Here is a 19,669-nt window from a genome sequence, read left to right as displayed (position 1 = left end):
ATCTCAGTCAGACACACTCTAAACTCCACTATGGCCAAGACCAAAGAGCTGACACCAGCTGACACAAGAGACAAAATTGTAGACCTGCACCAGGCTGGGAAGACAATCTGCAATAGGTAAAACGCTCGGTGTAAAGAAATCAACTGTGGGAGATATTATTAGAAAATGGAAGACATACAAGACCACTAATAATCTCCCTCGATCTGGGCCTCCATGCAAGATCTCACCCCATGGCGTCAAAATGATAACAAGAACGGTGAGCAAAAATCCCACAACCACACGGGGGGACCTAGTGAATGACCTACAGAGACCTGGGACCACAGTAACAAAGGCTACTATCAGTAACACAATGTGCCACCAGGGACTCAAATCCTGCACTGCCAGATGTGTCCCCCTCCTGAAGAAAGTACACGTTCAGGCCGGTCTGCGGTTCGCTACAGAGCATTTGGATGATCCAGAAGAGGACTGGGAGAATGTGTTATGGTCAGATGAAACCAAAATATAACTTTTTGGTAGAAACACAGGTTCTCGTGTTTGGAGTAAAAAGAATTGCAACTGAACTGCACCATACCCACTATGAAGCATGGGGGTGGAAACATCATGCTTTGGGGCTGTTTTTCTGACTTCTTCTAACGAGGTCTAATGAGGCTCCACTCCTTACCTGTATTAATGGCACCTGTTTTAACTCATTATCGGTATAAAAGACACCTGTCCACAAACTCAGTCAGTCAGACCCCAAACTTCACTATGGCCAAGACCAAAGAGCTGTCGAAGGACACCAGAGACAAAATTGTAGACCTTCACCAGGCTGGGAAGACTGAATCTGCAATAGGTAAAACGCTTGGTGTAAAGAAATCAACATTTGGATGATCCAGAAGAGGACTGGGAGAATGTGTTATGGTCAGATGAAACCAAAATATAACTTTTTGGTAAAAACACAGGTTCTCGTGTTTGGAGGAGAAAGAATACTGAATTGCATCCGAAGAACACCATACCCACTGTGAAGCATGGGGGTGGAAGCATCATGCTTTGGGGCTGTTTTTCTGCAAAGGGACCAGGACGACTGATCTGTGTAAAGGAAAGAATGAATGGGGCCATGTATCGAGAGATTTTGAGTGAAAATCTCCTTCCATCAGCAAGGGCATCGAAGATGAGACGTGGCTGGGTCTTTCAGCGTGACAATGATCCCAAACACACAGCCAGGGCAACAAAGGAGTGGCTTCGTAAGAAGCATTTTAAGGTCCTGGAGTGGCCTAGCCAGTCTCCAGATCTCAACCCCAATGGAAAATCTGTGGAGGGAGTTGAAAGTCCGTGTTGCCCAACGACAGCCCCAAAACATCACGGCTCTAGAGGAGATCTGCATGGAGGAATGGGCCAAAATACCAGCAACAGTGTGTGAAAAGCTTGTGAAGAGTTACAGAAAACATTTGGCCTCCGTTATTGCCAACAAAGGGTACATAACAAAATATTGAGATGAACTTTTGGTATTGACCAAATACTTATTTTCCACCATGATTTGCAAATAAATTCTTTAAAAATCAAACAATGTGATTTTCTGTTTTTTTTTTTTTTCCACATTCTGTCTCTCATGGTAGAGGTTTACCCATGTTTACAATTACATGCCTCTCTAATATTTTCAAGTGGGAGAACTTGCACAATTAGTGGTTGACAAAATACTTATTTGCCCACTGTATGATATCCCAATCTTTACCTTAACACAGTCCTGGTTATTTGCGTCGACATTTATCTTTGTTCCATCTTCGCTCCTGCCCATCAACCTGCTCAGGGTTTGGGTCGCCAACACCCTCGCTCGTCCGACCTCGGGAGGGAGCTGCTGGACCGGCTGGTGACCGACGACAGGAGGGGCTGCAACTTGGCGCTTGGCCGCTAGAGGCAGCCGCACGCCGGCCTGCATCGGTCCGGCTTGGTAGTAATAATCCCGAAGGACGGGCAGCGTGTGGACACCGTAGCACAGCCGCCCATAGAGCGGCGCCGACCCCGGACGCCGGTCGGGCTCGGGGCCCGGGTGGGGATTCGGGGTCACGCTGTACGTCCTGACCCGGGGGGTCGGCGCGCTCTGCTGTGTGTACCATCTGCAGGAGTGCGAAGTCACCAAATCAAGATCATTTTCATTAACGAAAGCTCACAAAAAGGCAACTTAAAGGGATCCTTGATCTTTAAGACGAGTAATTCTTAAAAGATAAATGTTAGTATGAGTTATAATAATTTGCTATTAAAACCCCTGTTAATGTTTTTGTTTTAATAAAATTTGCAAAATTATGTCAAGTGATAGGTCGCTAATCTTGTTAACGTCGCAGTGCGGTGACGTCAACGGGCCCGTTGCCGAACTTCTAGCGTGTCACTCCTTAGCTACCCCAACATGTCGTCGGTTCTGCCCTTCCAATTTGAACCAGATCGGAAAATAGAGGAGCAGGACAGCACTGTCGGTCGTTCTCAAGACGAGCAGCAAAGGCAAAATGCAGAGCAGGAAATACCTGGTAAGACGAGAGTTGGGCACAACTGGTGATGTATCTTTCATGGCACGCCAGACCCACTTAGAGTGTTTGTTGCCAAAAAACTCAATCTTGGTCTCATCTTACCAAAGCACACGCTCCCAGTTGAAGCCTGGGACCGTGTGTATTTTTGTGTGAGAGTGTTTTTTGCCAAACAGTGTTTGGCAACAAACACTCTAAGCGGGTCTGGCGTGCCACGAAAGATCCGCATGCTGAAAAGCACCTCATACCCACTGTGAAGTATGGGGGTGGGTCAGTGATGCTGTGGGGCTGTTTCGCTTCCAAAGGCCCTGGGAACCTTGTTAGGGTGCATGGCATCATGAATGCTTTGAAATACCAGGACATTTTAAATCAAAATCTGTTGCCCTCTGTCCGAAAGCTGAAGATGGGTCATCACTGGGTCTTTCAGCAAGACAATGACCCAAAACATATGACCAAATCTACACAGAAATGGTTCACCAGACACAAAATCAAGCTCCTCCCATGGCCATCTCAGTCCCCAGACCTTGTTTTGTTGGCAAAAGGGGGTTGTACAAAGTATTAACACCAGGGGCGCTAATAATTGTGACACACATTATTTGATGTCAAATAATTTTTTCTTTATGTGGGAATTTTTCCCCACTGAATGAATACACTTGTATTGAAGGTTGATTTTGTCTTTTTTTTTTTTTTTATCCATTAAGGTCCTATGTTATTTGAATAAAAAAAAATATTAGAAGCTAAAAAACATCTTTTTCAGGGGTGCCAATAATTATGGAGGGCACTATATGTCATCACTCCGAGCCCGCAAAACATGGCGCCAACTATTGGTCAAAATATGTACTAAATATTCTAAAATATTGCCATTAATTTAACATTTTATGTGTTTCTAACAACATATTTTAGTACAAGAGAACAATTGTGGTTTATTACAGCCTACATGTCTTTAAGATCGAAGATCCCTTTAACATTGTTCAGTCAACTTCCTGCACCCTGGCCTATCACATACTCACATGTTCCTGTGCGCATGCTGGATCCTGTGCATGCTCTGCAGCGCCGCCATATCAAAAGCGGCCGTGTCCGCCTCCCCTCCCCCTTCGTCGTCGTAGGAGATGATGTTCTCCCGGATGTCGTCGTCGTCGGAGGATGAGTGGGCATCCCGTTTCTGACGCCGGAGTGACAGAGACAGCGCGCACACCACTAGAGGGCAAAAATAAATCGTCAGATGACTCAAACACTGAGTCTATCACTAGTAGACGTCCATTCCATTTGAAGTGGGAGAGATGGCACCCTCTAGTGGCGGCAATGGCAGCCAATGAGTAAATAGCAGATGCTTCGACATTGTTAAAATCTTATATAAAGCGGTTGAGAAATAAGCTAGTGATAATTTAATGTCAATGCATCGACTTTGATGGGGAAGTTGCCCATAACAACATGGCTGCCCTGAGGCAATTTTGATAGGGGCGATGAATTCTTCATAATTGTAATGCAAATTGAAAATAGACCCTTAGGTAGACATTTGTAAAATTACCCAAAAATCAGGAGAGAAGACACTCAGTTTTCTTGGCCAAGGAGAGCAAGGAGGGACTAGACAGTGAAATGCTAGATTACGCTGTATAGTCACCAATATTGATCTAAAAAAAAAACCTCCTTGCTCTTTCTTTTATTAGGGGTTTGTCCTAACACAGAAAGGTGCCACCCTAAAGGGAGGGGGAAAGCAAGCTGGAGACACCCATGTGATTTTGGTTGGCTATGTATGGGCATGTAGGTGGAACTAACTAAATACACGTGTGTAAGCAAAGGCACTTAGGTAAAGTGGTCAGAATGACCCAGACACTTCAGTTATGCAACACTGCGGCCATGGAAGATGCCCTCGAATGGAAGATGTCCTCGAAAGTCTAGTTACGCAATGTTGTGGCCATGAAGCAAGGCAGTTGTCACCCCGACCCTCTTTAACACTTTGTAACACTTAAAGATTAATTTAAACAGCCTAGTATAGCAAGCAATAATCATTTACTGGTTATATCAAATAAAAAATATGGCAATATGTATTATTTATATATTAGGTATATATGAGCACAAGCAAATATTCAATTAATCAAGCAAATATTCAATCAACCCTCGATAATTAACTCAACATGACAATACCCCAGAATCAACAGGGTGTGATAAAATATGTACATGAAGTGACCCTGGAATGGCCCAAAACGTACAGGTTGTGACTCCAAATCAACAAGAAGTGACTTGGAATTCATAGGAAGTGACCTGGATATGCCCCAAAACGTACAGATATTGACTTAAAGTCAATCGGAAGTGACCCAAAATGAACAATGAATGACCTGACAATGCCCCAAAATCAAGGGGGTACGAGAAAATACGTATGTGAAGTGATGTTGGAATGGCCAGAAATGTCCAGGTAGTGACCCAAAACCAACAGGAAGGGAACATATAGGAAGTGACCTGGAATGAACAAGAAGTGACCTGGATATGCCCCAAAACATTCCGATCGTGGCCCAAAATCAATATGAAATTTATAGGATTCGCTAAAATATGTTCTAGTACACGAACCGACCTGGGAATGGCCCGATCCGGACAGGCAGTGACCCAAAATTAAAAGGAAGTGACCCAAAATGAACAATAAATTACCTGGCAATGCCCGAAAATCAACATGGTACGATAAAATATGTACCGTACATGAAGTGACCTGGGAATGGCTCAAAAAGTACAGGTAGTGACCTAAAATCAACAAGAAGAGACCTGGAATGAACACAAAGTGACCTGGACACGCTAAAAAATTAACAGGAAACGCAAAAAATATGTACAGTGGGGCAAATAAGTATTTAGTCAACTACTAATTGTACAAGTTCTTCCACTTGAAAATATTAGCGAGGCCTGTCTTTGTCAACATGGGTAAACCTCAACCATGAGAGACAGAATGTGGAGAAAAAAACCCAGAAAATCACATTGTTTGATTTTTAAAGAATTTATTTGCAAATCATGGTGGAAAATAAGTATTTGGTCAATACCAAAAGTTCATCTAGAATACTTTGTTATGTACCCTTTGTTGGCAATAACGGAGGCCAAACGTTTTCTGTTACTCTTCACAAGCTTTCCACACACTGTTGCTGGTATATTGGCCCATTCCTCCATGCAGATCTCCTCTAGAGCAGTGATGTTTTGGGGCTGTCATTGGGCAACACGGACTTTCAACTCCTTCCGCAGATTTTCTATGGGGTTGAGACCTGGAGACCTGCTAGGCCACTCCAGGACCTTGAAATGCTTCTTACGAAGCCACTCCTTATTTGCCCTGGCTGTGTGTTTGGGATCATTGTCATGCTGAAAGACCCAGCCCAGTCTCATCTTCAATGCCCTTGCTGATGGAAGGAGATTTTCACTCAAATTTTCTCTATACATGGCCCCATTCATTCTTTCCTTTACATAAATCAGTCGTCCTGGTCCCTTTGGAGAAAAACAGCCCCGAAGCATGATGTTTCCACTCCCATGCTTCACAGTGGGTATGGTGTTCTTCGGATGCAATTGAGTATTCTTTCTCCTCCAAACACGAGAACCTGTGTTTCTACCAAAAAGTTCTATTTTGGTTTCATCTGACCATAACACACTCTCCCAGTCCTCTTCTGAATCATCCAAATGCTTTCTAGCGAACCGCAGACGGGCCTGGACGTGTACTGGCTTCAGCAGGGGGACACGTCTGGAAGTGCAGGATTTGAGTCCCTGGCAGCATATTGTGTTACTGATAGTAACCTTTGTTACTGTGGTACCAGCTCTCTGTAGGTCATTCACTAGGTCCCCCGTGTGGTTTTGAGATTTTTGGTCACCGTTCTTATCATTTTGACGCCACGGGGTGAGATCTTGCATGGAGTGCCAGATCGAGGGAGATTATCAGTGGTGTTGTATGTCATCCATTTTCTAATAATTGCTCCCACAGTTGATTTCTTTACACCAAGCGTTTTACCTTTTGCGGATTCAGTCTTCCCAGCCTGGTGCAGGTCTACAATTTTGTCTCTGGTGTCCTTCGACAGCTCTTTGGTCTTGGCCATAGTGGAGTTAGGAGTGTGACTGACTGAGGTTGTGGACAGGTGTCTTTTATACAGATAATGAGTTAAAACAGGTGCCATTAATACAGGTAACGAGTGGAGCCTCGTTAGATCTCGTTAGAAGAAGTGAGACATCTTTGTCAGCCAGAAATCTTGCTTGTTTGTAGGTGACCAAATACTTATTTTCCACTCTAATTTGGAAATAAACTCTTTAAAAATCAAACAATGTGATTTTCTGTTTTTTTCCCCACATTCTGTCTCTCATGGTTGAGGTTTACCCATGTTGACAATTACAGACCTCTCTAATCTTTTCAAGTAGGAGAACTTGCACAATTGGTAGTTGACTAAATACTTATTTGCCCCACTGTACATGAAGTACAGTTAGTGACCTAAAATCAACAAGAAGAGACCTGGAATGAACACAAAGTGACCTGGACATGCTCAAAAATTAACAGGATATGCAAAAAATATGTACATGAAGTGACCCGGGAATGGCCAAAACGTACAAATAATGACCCCAAATCAATTGGAAGTGACCTGAAATGAACAATGTCCCCCAAAAGCAACAAGGTATGCTAAAACATGTACATGAAGTGACCTGGTAATGACTCAAAATGTACAGGTAGTGACGCAAAATCAACAGCAAGTGACCCGAATTGAAAAGAAAGTGACCTGGAAATGCACCAAAATCAACTACTAGTAATCGTCTGCCATTCACTCTTTCGAACCTCCCAGTTCAAATGGATCGGACGCCTACTAGTGATAAATGCATTGCAAATCACAGCAGAAAGATAATCGGACACCCCATGATTAGGAGTCTATCTTGGTTAACAGCACTGCAAGAGTTTTATCTTATTTTGTTTTCATTTGCCAAGCTACAAATAAAGTTTAATTTTTAGAATCAGCATGCAAATGTTAAATTGAATTTATTCATTTATTTATTTCAATTTGTCCTGAACTACTGACCTACCCAGCAATGTGGTAACACAGGCCAGCGCCGCCATCAAGATAACTAACGTGAAGACGACTGACGGTGACGCGGAGGGCGACGGGCGGCACACGGCACGCCGCTCCCAACGCCGGCCCCGCGTCCGGGGGCTGCGCTCCTCAGTCCGCATGCCGCCCCGCAGGCACGGGCAGACGGTCACGGTGACCGTGGCCGTGTTGGCCAGGCCCGAGGCGCCGTCTCGTAGAACCACGGGCACGTAGAGGCTGACTAAGGAGGACGAGTAGCCGGGCGCCGGCTCTAAGGGCGACTGCAGCACCAGGCTAGCCGTGGCGCCTGAGGACGACAATACACAAACGGCATCGTGAGTCACGACACGACTTTATCATCCTTGACGGTTGTTTACTGTCCTTTATGAAAGTAAATCTGCACCAACGGAGTTTGAATTTCGAACACAATTTTTTTTTGTTTTTTTCAGCATCGAAATTCAGAATCAAAAAATTGCAGTCACTATAATTCAGCTGCAAAAAAATTGGTAGCGAAAATTGAGTCACAAAAATTGAGTCACAAAAAAATCAGTAGCGAAAATTCAGACGCAAAAAAATTCACTCACAAAAGTTCAGCCACAAAAAAGTCAGTAGTGAAAAATTCGGTTGCAAAACAATTCGGTTTCAAAAAAATGGAGTCACAAAAATTGAGTCACAAAAAAGTTCAGTAGCGAAAATTCAGTTTAAAAAAATTCAGTCGCAGAAATTGAGCTGCAATTCAGTAGCAAAAATTTGAATGCAAAAAAGTTCAGCCACAAAAATTTCACCGGAGAGAAATTCAGTTCCAAAAATTGAATCACAAAAAATTCAGTAGAGAAAATTCAATTCCAAATGAATTATGTAACAGAAATTCAGCTGCGAGAAATTCAGTAGCGAAAATTCAGACACAAAAAAATTCAGTCACAAAAGTTCAGCCACAAAAGTAGTCAGAAGTGAAAAATTTGGTTTAAAAAAAAAAAAATTCGGCGACTAAAAATCGAGTCCTAAAAAATTCAGTAGATAAAATTCAGTTCCAAAAAAATATGTCACGGTAATTCAACTGCAATTCGGTAGAAAAAATTCAGATGCAAAAAAAAAAAAAATCAGTCACCAAAGCTCGGCCACAAAAATTTCGGTTGTGAAAAATTTGGTTGCAAAAAAATTCAGTAGTGAAAATCAGTCCCATAAATTCAGTCACAGAAATTCATCTGCAAGAAATTCAGTAGCCAAAATTCAGTTCCCCCAAAAAATTGAGTCACCAAAAATCCGGACGCAAATCGAAATCGCAAATTTAGATGCAAAAAATTGAGGAATGAAAAATTAGGTTGGGAAAAAGCTTCAGTTCCCCCCAAAAAAATTGGAGTCACAAAAATTGAGTCACCAAAAATTCAGTTGCGAAAATCCAATTCCAAACACTTCAGTCATAGAAATTCAGTAATGACATTACAGACGCAAAAAATTCAGGAGTGAAAAATTTCGTTTGGAAAAAAAACAAGTTCCAAAAAACAGGAGTCGCAAAAATTCAATAGCGAAAATCCAGTTCCAAAAACTTCAGTCACTGAAATTCAGTACAGAAATTTCTCCCTGGTTACCTGGATGTTGCAACTGACATTTTTGCGGCTGAATTTTTTGCAACTGAATTTTGCACCCCAGTCAAATTGGTTTGGATGTATATAACTGTCAATGGAAGTGAATGAGTTAACGAAAAAAAACTATTTTCCTCTATCGACGCGTACCATCCGCAACTTTAGTTAGCATTCTGTCCACCTGCTAAATCCTTACCGCCGCTGTCCTTGATGGATAGGTTGAGGGCAGAGCTGGATTCGGGCGCGATGCTGAAGTGGACCGGAGCGTCCTGCCATCCCGGGTCTCTGTCGACTGCGCGTAGGACCTGAACCACCTATGAGACACGAATGTCACGTGATTCTTGAAGACAATGGCTATGTACCAATATAGGGTCCGTACACAAGCCTGGACGTTAGTTTTCCCAGCGAACCAAACTGAGTTGAACACAACATTACATTACCTAATTAGACTAAAGTAACACACAAAAATAATCGAATTCCGACGAAAAAGAAAATCAACAGAAATGAGACATCACACCTCATTGTCATATCGTCATCATAACTTATTGGCTGTCATTGATGCTGCTAAATGTCCTATCCATTTTGACTGGGAGGGGGCAAATGAACGAATGTGACTGTGTATACGAAAGTGAGCCAAATGCATGCACTCTATCACACACATCACAAACCTCAGTTTTATGGCGCCAGTGTCAACTCCCAAACAATTAAACTTTGGTTTCATAAGTGTACAAAATATTTTGCCAAAACGTCTGTAGAGTGTCCAAGTTCCTTTTTGCGAACATTAAACAAGTAACAATGATTTTTTTTAGACAGCAGTGGCTTCCTATGTGGAAACCTCCCATAAACACCATACTTGGCCAGAGTTTTATATATACAGTAGGGCAAATAAGTATTTAGTCAACCATTAATTGTGCAAGTTCTCCTACTTAAAAATATTAGAGAGGCCTGTAATTGTCAACATGGGTAAACCTCAACCATGAGAGACAGAATGTGGGGAAAAAAACTGAAAATCACATTGTTTGATTTTTAAAGAATTTATTTGCAAATCATGGTGGAAAATAACTATTTGGTCATTACCAAAACTTCATATCAATACTTTGTCATGTGCCCTTTGTTGGCAATAACGGAGGCCAAACGTTTTCTGCAACTCTTCACAAGCTTTTCACACACTGTTGCTGGTATTTTGGCCCATTCCTCCATGCAGATCTCCTGTAGAGCAGTGATGTTTTGGGGCTGTCGTTGGGCAACACGGACTTTCAACTCCCTCCACAGATTTTCTATGGGGTTGAGATCGGGAGACTGTCTAGGCCACTCCAGGACTTTAAAATGCTTCTTACGAAGTCACTCCTTTGTTGTCCTGGCTGTGTGTTTGGGATCATTGTCATGCTGAAAGACCCAGCCACGTCTCATCTTCAATACCTTTGCTGATGGACGGAGATTTTCACTCAAAATCTCTCGATACATGGCCTCATTCATTCTTTCCTTTACACAGATCAGTCGTCTTGGTCCCTTTGCAGAAAAACACCCCCAAAGCATGATGTTTCCACCCCCATGCTTCACAGTGGGTATGATGTTCTTCGGATGCAATTCAGTATTCTTTCTCCTCCAAACACGAGAACCTGTGTTTCTACCAAAAAGTTCTATTTTGGTTTCATCTGACCATAACACATTCTCCCAGTCCTCTTCTGGATCATCCAAAAGCTCTCTAGCGAACCGTAGACGGGCCTGGACGTGTACTGGCTTCAGCAGGGGGACACATCTGGCAGTGCAGGATTTGAGTCCCTGGCGGTGCATTGTGTTACTGATAGTAGCCTTTGTCACTGTGGTCCCAGCTCTCTGTAGGTCATTCACTAGGTCCCCCCCGTGTGGTTCTGGGATTTTTGCTCACCATTCTTGTTTTCATTTTGACGCCACGGGGTGAGATCTTGCATGGAGCCCCAGATCAAGGGAGTGGTCTTGTATGTCTTCCATTTTCTAATAATTGCTCCCACGGTTGATTTGTTTACACCAAGCGTTTTACCTATTGCAGATTCAGTCTTCCCAGCCTGGTGCAGGTCTACAATTTTGTCTCTGGTGTCCTTCGACAGCTCTTTGGTCTTGGCCATAGTGGAGTTTGGAGTGTGACTGACTGAGCTTGTGGACAGGTGTCTTTTGTACCAATAATGAGTTGAAACAGGTGCCATTAATACAGGTAACGAGTGGAGCCTCGTTAGACCTCGTTAGAAGAAGTTAGACCTCTATGACACCAAAAAATCTTGGTTGTTTGTAGGTGACCAAATACTTTTTTTCCACTCTAATTTGGAAATAAATTCTTTAAAAATCAAACAATGTGATTTTCTGTTTTTTGTCCCCACGTCCTGTCTCTCACGGTTGAGGTTTACCCATGTTGACAATTACAGGCCTCTCTAATCTTTTCAAGTAGGAGAACTTGCACAATTGGTGGTTGACTAAATACTTATTTGCCCCACTGTAGTTGATGTCTGCACAGAGATATTGGACTGTGCCAGGTATTTCTGTAAGTCTTTAGCAGATTCTTAAGGGTTCTTTTTATTTACCTTTCTGAGTATTCTGCGCTGAAGTCTTGGCGTCAACTTTTGGTGCTTTAACACCACGTGATTGAACAGGCCGGCGTGATTGTAGGACTTCTGACTGCAAGCTTGTGTGTGGTCATGTGACTGTATTGTTCGGTGTGATTGGTATAATGGAGTCATGTGATTACTGTTGCGACGTGTCATTTGTGAAACTGGGAGAGCCACTCTGGCAAAAATAAAGTAAAAGTCTAATATGTCGAATAAAGATGAAAAATGTATTGACACTAGTGTAGCCTAAAGTAGCGGAGTAAGAGTAGCTTTTCTTCTTCACAATAGTAAAAAGAATGGCTTGGTTAAACTACTTTTAAAAGTACTGAAGTCCTAAATGTAACACTTTACTACTAATAGTACTACCCTAGTAAAGACCCTGAATTGGGACACAGCTAATGCCTACAAAAAGTAGAAACGAACATTTAACTGACCTGTCCCGGGGCGGTGGAGTCACAAACCGACGTGGTGTACTGCCTGTCCAACTCCGGCGCATTATCATTCTGGTCCAGCGTTTCTATGGCAACCACCACCCTCGACACGAGATTGGGGTTGTCTAAACACAAACAAAAAGAGCTATAAATGTTCATCAAGTCATCCCTGAAGTTCCATTAGTTGCACCGGTCGCGTCGCGCTTTGGCTGATGTACGAGCGATGGGTCCCCGAACCTCGGTGGGTGTCCCCGCGGGGCCCTAGAAACGCACCTCTCTGTGTGGCGATGACAGTGATGTTGTGCCACTGCTCCTGCTCTCGGTCGAGCTCCATCACCGTGCTGATGAATCCCGTGTCGGAAGCGATGCGGAAAAGAGCCTCGGGGTCCGACTGAGGATCGATGGAGTACCTGCGGGTGGAAAACGAGTGAGGGTGAGCGCGCGCCGGTGATGAGCGACGGCGCCGTAAAAAACCTGATGTTGCTGCTCTGCCCTGTGTCGGGATCCACGGCGTGCACGCGGCCAACCGAGCAGACGGGCGGGCAGTTCTCCGAGACGTCTAGATGGTACCAGGTCTGGGAGAAGCGAGGGGGCTCGTCCGCGTTCAGGACCATGACCCGGACCATGGCCTGGTCCTTGAAGGGACCCAACTTCAGGTAGCGGGGGTCCACCAGGGGGTTGGCCACCTCCACGGTGAAGGAGTACGAATTGCGAGTTTCGTAGTCGAGCAACTGTTGAGAACATAATTTTAACCCTTCAAGCAACACAAGGTAACTTTTCAACCTTTATAAAATAAAATCAGGATTTTTGGTCCTCATGCGAAATGCTGTCTTCCTTAAGGCAAAACACTACCGCTTTTGTCCACCTGCAGCGCTAAAATCAACCAAAACTGAAAAGTTTCGAATTTTTGCACGACGCAGGTTATTTTTCGAATGATCCCTCAAAATTTTTCATTCGCCCGTAAATTTGGGTTTTTTGGGGAAAAAAATATTCTAAATGTATCTAGTCCTACAGTTTTTGACCAAATCGCATAATTTACATATCAAAAACTCCAGGACGGCAAGGGGCATAAAGGTTGGATACAGAATTTGCCAAAAACTTACGGTTCCCCCAACATCTGCCAAAAACTATCCCCTTCATTACTAATATGATGCCAATGACAGCCATGTACGTCCAAATTTTCCATTCATTTTCAATGGCAGGAAAACATAGGTCTTGGTGATTTTTGACCATTTACCATGACAGCACAATGACAATCAATTGGCACCCAAGTAAGTCGATGCCATTGACGGCCATTTACGCCCAAATTTCCCATTCATTTTCAATGGCAGAAAACCCTGTGTGGTTGTAATTTTTGACCAAAAACTTACCATTACAGTCCATTGACATTCAACTGGCGCCCAAGTAGGTCGATGCCATTGACAGCTATGCATGTCCATGCAATTGACGGCCAAGTATGGCCAAATTTCCCAGTTATTTTCAATGGCATAAAATCCTGTGTGGTTGTGATTTTTGACCAAAAACTTACCATTACAGTCAATTGACATTCAACTGGCGCCTAAGTAAGTCGATGCCATTGACAACCATGCATGTCCAAGCAATTGACGGCCATGTATGGCAAAATTTCCCATTCATTTTCAATGGCAGAAAACCCTGTGTGGTTGTAATTTTTGACCAAAAACTTACCATTACAGTCCATTGACATTCAACTGGCGCCCAAGTAAGTCCATGCCATTGACAATCATGCACGTCCAGGCCATTGACGGCCATTTACGCCCTAATTTCCCATTCATTTTCAATGGCAGAAAATCCTGCGTGGTTGTGATTTATTACCAAAAACTTACCATTACAATCAATTGACATTCAACTGGCGCCCAAGTAGGTTGATGTCATTGACAGCCATGCATGTCCATGCAACTGACGGCCATGTATGGCCAAATTTCCCATTCATTTTCAATGGCAGAAAACCCTGTGTGGTTGTAATTTTTGACCAAAAACTTACCATTACAGTCCATTGAGATTCAACTGGCGCCCAAGTAAGTCGATGCCATTGAAAGTAGAGATGTCGGGATGCCGATCGATCGGATCCGATCATGTCATTTTCAAAGTATCGGAATTGGCAAAAAAATATCGGACATGCCTTTTTTTTAATATATATATATTTTTTAATTAAATCGTTTTGTAATTGTATTTGACGTTACAGACATAATGTGTTACACTCTTCCAGAGTCTTTAGTTTAAGCTTAAGGTAGGGTTATCAAATTTATTGCGTTAACGGCGAGAATGAATACATCACGTTACAATATTTAACGCAATTAACGCATGCGCTGCATGACCCACTCACGCTTTGTCATGTTCAATCTATAATGGCACCGTTTTACCCATACAGTATATAGAGCTAAAAGGCAGCGTAAAATGAGTAGAGTGAATATTGGCAGCCTTTGGAGCCTTTTTTTAAATGGCTAAAGCCTTACAATCCCTCTCCCAACGATTAGAATAATCGTGGGAAGCAATGTGGGAAAGAAAGGTAGTAGTTGATCTTTTTCTTAACACCCTATGTTATTTCCCAACGCAGAGAAGATATATCAATTGGTAGCACTAAGCACAGTCATGGTTGCACTTCCCATCATGCATTTGGGCAGAAGTTAAATGGCTGCAGTATCATTTACTGAAAGCTCAACAAACACACTAGATGGCAATATTTAGTCACAATATACAAAGTCACATTTATCCTTTAAGAATTACAAGTCTTTCTATCCGTGGATCCCTCTCACAGAAAGAATGTTAATAATGTAAATGCCATCTTGAGGATTTATTGTCATAATAAACAAATACAGTACTTATGTACTGTATGTTGAATGTATATATTCGTCCGAGTTTTATTCATTTTTTTCTTAATGCATTGCCAAAATGTATATGATCGGGAAAAATTATTGGGAATGATTGGAATTGAATCGGGAGCAAAAAAGAAAGCAATCGGATCGGGAAATATCGGGATCGGCAGATACTCAAACTAAAATGATCGGGATCGGGAGCAAAAAACATAATCGGAACAACCCTAATTGAAAGCCATGCATGTCCATGCAATTGACGGCCATGTATGGCCAAATTTCCCTTTCATTTTCAGTGGCAGAAAACCCTGTGTGGTTGTAATTTTTGACCAAAAACTTACCGTTACAGCCCATTGACATTCAATTGGCACCCAATTAAGCTGATGCCATTGACAGCCATATAACAAGATGCTTCCCTGAAATGTCCCCAAATTAACAGGAAGTATCCCCAGTTTCTATTGATTATTAATATTATTACTTAGAAAAACTTAAAAATAAAGTAAAAACAGTTAAAGTTTTAGTTAGGTCGTCTTCTATACTTGTAAAAAATACTGTACCTATGACCACTTTATGATTAATGGCAGCCAATGTTATGCTATGCTATACTATGCTATTCTATTATTCTATTATAACCTCTGCAAAGAATCGTTAATATTACTGCCTTTCTTGATTGCTAATAGACCTTCAGTCAAAATGGATTGGACCTCTATCGCCGTCAATGGCAGCCAATGAGTTAAAGTCTCGATGAAAACGTTTAGTGGATATTTTTATCTTTATTTGGACCTTCTTTCCTATCACCGGATGCCTCTAATGAGGTGGATTAATTCTCATTTGTGAGCTGATGTACACACTTAATTTAAGATTAGCCGTACGGTCATTATCTGCCAATGTCGTTAAGACCTCGAGCTCAAAGTCGCATTTACCCGCCAATTTTTATACATTATTTAGAGCGCATCACAGACAAAATGATGGTGAAAGTTGAAACCGCTAAACATAAAGCATCACTCCAGAAAATGGGCATTTGCAAGATCGTTTCGATGTTGTAACGATGCTTTTTGTTAATTAAGGAAAAAACCTTTGTAGGATGAGCGGCACATCTCGCAGGAGTTTGATTGGCTTGTTTTTTTTACAATTACATGGGTTATATGTTTATAGTTTATGTTCAAGACGTATTGGATTCCATCCGTGGCAGTGAATGTAGTGAATTGTAGTTTTTAGCTCAAAAATTTTATCGGGATCAGTATTATTTTTGGCAGTCCTTTTAATTTTCGTCTTAGTCTTTTGGAAGACAATACTTATTAGTCTTAGGCATATTTTAGTTATCTCAAAATGTGTTTGTCTTTATCTAGTTTTCGTTGACAAAAACTCAAGACTAATTACGTCTAGTTTTAGTCGACGTTTAATGAAAATGTTTTCATCTGTAAAATGAATTTAAAAAAAAAAAAAATCATTATACCCACCAGGACGCCACAAACTTTATGTACTGTAAAAAAAAAGTTGCCTGAGGGTTTAACAGGACACTCGCCATTAGCAATAGCCTGATGCTAACACCAACATGAATGCTATGCTAAGGCTATAATTTACATTTAGTGTGTGATGATCAATTGGCACAGAGAGTTTAAGAGGACGCTCCCCGTTAGCAATAGCCTGATGCTAACGTGAATGCTATGCTAGTGCTACGAGTTACATTTAGTGTGTGATGACCACTCAGCACAGACCTTTAAAGGCTAAAGCAACATTGCATATTCTCTCTTCTTCCCAAGAAAAGAAGACTAATCATGTGTATCTCAAAACAGGCAATGGGAAGACTGAAGAGGACACTAGCGGGTGAATTGTGGGGGGGGCGCAGCACGTCACATGAGTGACACAACCAGATGGACATTGTGAACATGTGACAAAAACTATGGTGCATTTTTGTCTCATTCTCATCTTGTCAGACGAAAAATGGCATTCGTGTCGTTATGTTTTAGTCTCCCAATAAACGTTTTTAGCTCGTTATCGTCTTGTCATCGTCATGGAAAAATTGTTTGTCGACGAAATATTTTCGTTATAGTTGTCATTGACGAAAGCAACACTGATTGGGATGCACAAAAAAAATGGAAAAATAACTCACTTTGTTTAGCACGATGATAGCTTCTCGCTCCCTGGCGCTCACGTTGAACGTCTGCGCCTCCTCGGCGTCCATGATGGTGAACTCCAGCAGTGCGTTGTCGCCCACGTCTGCGTCCGTGGCGGTGAGGCGACCCACTTCGACACCCGGGGCTGCCAACTCCGACACGGAAAATGACCACGCACCTGCGAGAGTGCAGAAAATAGAACATTGCTAAACTCTAATGAGGCCTGAATGATGAAACTCACACAAGGGCGTGATGAGACCGACGCCGTTAGCGATCAATCATGCTTCACCCGTCATTGAGCTAATTGTCTCAAGAGACTGAACGTGACATGCACAACATTGCGGATAAATTGGCAAGACAAAAATTAGACTATTTGAAACAAGTAAATTGTTTAAAGGTGCTTTGAAATGGGCACCATTTCTAATGCAATGCAATTTTACATGTAAAAAATGAATTTGGCACACAAATTTGGCTGCTTTTTTTTATGATTTTGTAAGGAGAAAGCCTCCTCAAATCTGATTTTTAGGGCTGACTGTTCACTCTATTCTTAGCAAGTGTCTAAGTCGGATCTCGGACTGTTTAGACTGGACAACATTATGACACATCTGACAGGTTGCTGTGGCAACAAAGGCGTCAGGCAGCATAGAGTATTGTCAACGACAGTCAGAACCCATCTGGGCTGTTCAGACTGAGAAGCATCTCGTCCATGTCTGATATGAAACTACAGTGCCTTGCAAAAGTATTCGGGCCCCCTTGAACCTTGCAACCTTTCGCCACATTTCAGGCTTCAAACATAAAGATATAACATTTTAATTTTTTGTCAAGAATCAACAACAAGTGGGACACAATCGTGAAGTGGAACAACATTTATTGGATAATTGAAACTTTTTTAACAAATAAAAAACTGAAAAGTGGGGCGTGCAGTATTATTCGGCCCCCTTGCGTTAATACTTTGTAGCACCACCTTTTGCTCCAATTACAGCTGCAAGTCGCTTGGGGTATGTTGCTATCAGTTTTGCACATCGAGAGACTGACATTCTTGCCCATTCTTCCTTGCAAAACAGCTCGAGCTCAGTGAGGTTGGATGGAGAGTGTTTGTGAACAGCAGTCTTCAGCTCTTTCCACAGATTCTCGATTGGATTCAGGTCTGGACTTTGACTTGGCCATTCTAACACCTGGATACGTTTATTTTTGAACCATTCCATTGTAGATTTGGCTTTATGTTTTGGATCATTGTCCTGTTGGAAGATAAATCTCCGTCCCAGTCTCAGGTCTTGTGCAGATACCAAAAGGTTTTCTTCCAGAATGTTCCTGTATTTGGCTGCATCCATCTTCCTGTCAATTTTAACCATCTTCCCTGTCCCTGCTGAAGAAAAGCAGGCCCAAACCATGATGCTGCTACCACCATGTTTGACAGTGGGGATGGTGTGTTCAGGGTGATGAGCTGTGTTGCTTTTACGCCAAACATATCGTTTTGCATTGTGGCCAAAAAGTTCAATTTTGGTTTCATCTGACCAGAGCACCTTCTTCCACATGTTTGGTGTGTCTCCCTGGTGGCTTGTGGCAAACTTTAAACGAGACTTTTTATGGATATCTTTGAGAAATGGCTTTCTTCTTGCCACTCTTCCATAAAGGCCAGATTTGTGCAGTGTACGACTGATTGTTGTCCTATGGACAGACTCTCCTACCTCAGCTGTAGATCTCTGCAGTTCATCCAGAGTGATCATGGGCCTCTTGGCTGCATCTCTGATCAGTTTTCTCCTTGTTTGAGAAGAAAGTTTGGAAGGACGGCCGGGTCTTGGTAGATTTGCAGTGGTCTGATGCTCCTTCCATTTCAATATGATGGCTTGCACAGTGCTCCTTGAGATGTTTAAAGCTTGGGAAATCTTTTTGTGTCCAAATCCGGCTTTAAACTAGCCTGGTACACCAGACTCAACGCTGTTCAAGCTATTGAGTCTGGCCACCATTCCCACGGAAACAATTTCCAGGGCGGAGCAAGCCACAGCAAACAGACAGCGGAGTGGACCAATCAGCGACGGGTAGACGTGACGTTAGTAAAATGGCGACCGCAGGACGATGGACTTGCGCGCGGAAATAAACATACGAAGAGAGCGGAGTTTATTCGACATGGCTAGCGCGAGACAGACTGTTGTCAATGACTCGTGTCGATGTGTTTTTGGTCATTTAAAACTGATTTTACCGTGGATTGGAACATATTCTCGGCTCTGCCGTTCACCATCTGTGCTGCTGAAGAGACGACTTTCGACGCGCAAGAGTGACGTTGCTCGTGAAGAACACGTCACGCAAATAAACGAATCTGATTTGTCGATTGATTTTGTACCTGCTCGAAAAGGCCGTTAATGGGATGGTTTCCAGACTATACTATCAGTGTTTGAAAAATACAGGGAGAATAGTCTGGCAGAGCCAGGCTAGCTTTAAACCTCTCCACAACAGTATCTCGGACCTGCCTGGTGTGTTCCTTGGTTTTCATAATGCTCTCTGCACTTTAAACAGAACCCTGAGACTATCATAGAGCAGGTGCATTTATACGGAGACTTCATTACACACAGGTGGATTCTATTTATCATCATCGGTCATTTAGGACA

General features: G+C 42.5%; 1 protein-coding gene across 3 annotated transcripts in view; it reads right to left on the bottom strand.

Annotated features, from left to right (window-relative positions):
• LOC130919114 (cadherin-24-like) overlaps positions 1-19,669 on the bottom strand; it is a 113,695-nt gene that overhangs the window by 7,870 nt on the left and 86,156 nt on the right. For all 3 annotated transcript variants that reach the window (XM_057841550.1, XM_057841549.1, XM_057841548.1), the window contains exons 6-13: positions 17,060-17,241; positions 12,590-12,846; positions 12,389-12,525; positions 12,119-12,240; positions 9,302-9,419; positions 7,518-7,829; positions 3,506-3,692; positions 1,712-2,093 (exon numbers count right to left, since the gene is read on the bottom strand). In XM_057841550.1, coding sequence (XP_057697533.1) covers positions 1,712-2,093; positions 3,506-3,692; positions 7,518-7,829; positions 9,302-9,419; positions 12,119-12,240; positions 12,389-12,525; positions 12,590-12,846; positions 17,060-17,241 — 1,697 coding nt within the window. The remainder of the gene's footprint in view (positions 1-1,711; positions 2,094-3,505; positions 3,693-7,517; positions 7,830-9,301; positions 9,420-12,118; positions 12,241-12,388; positions 12,526-12,589; positions 12,847-17,059; positions 17,242-19,669) is intronic.

The sequence above is a fragment of the Corythoichthys intestinalis genome, chromosome 7 (genome assembly GCF_030265065.1).
Source record: "Corythoichthys intestinalis isolate RoL2023-P3 chromosome 7, ASM3026506v1, whole genome shotgun sequence".
NCBI lineage: Eukaryota > Metazoa > Chordata > Actinopteri > Syngnathiformes > Syngnathidae > Corythoichthys > Corythoichthys intestinalis.
Note: the sequence above shows the minus strand (reverse complement) of the source record. Positions and strands in the feature narration are given on the sequence as shown.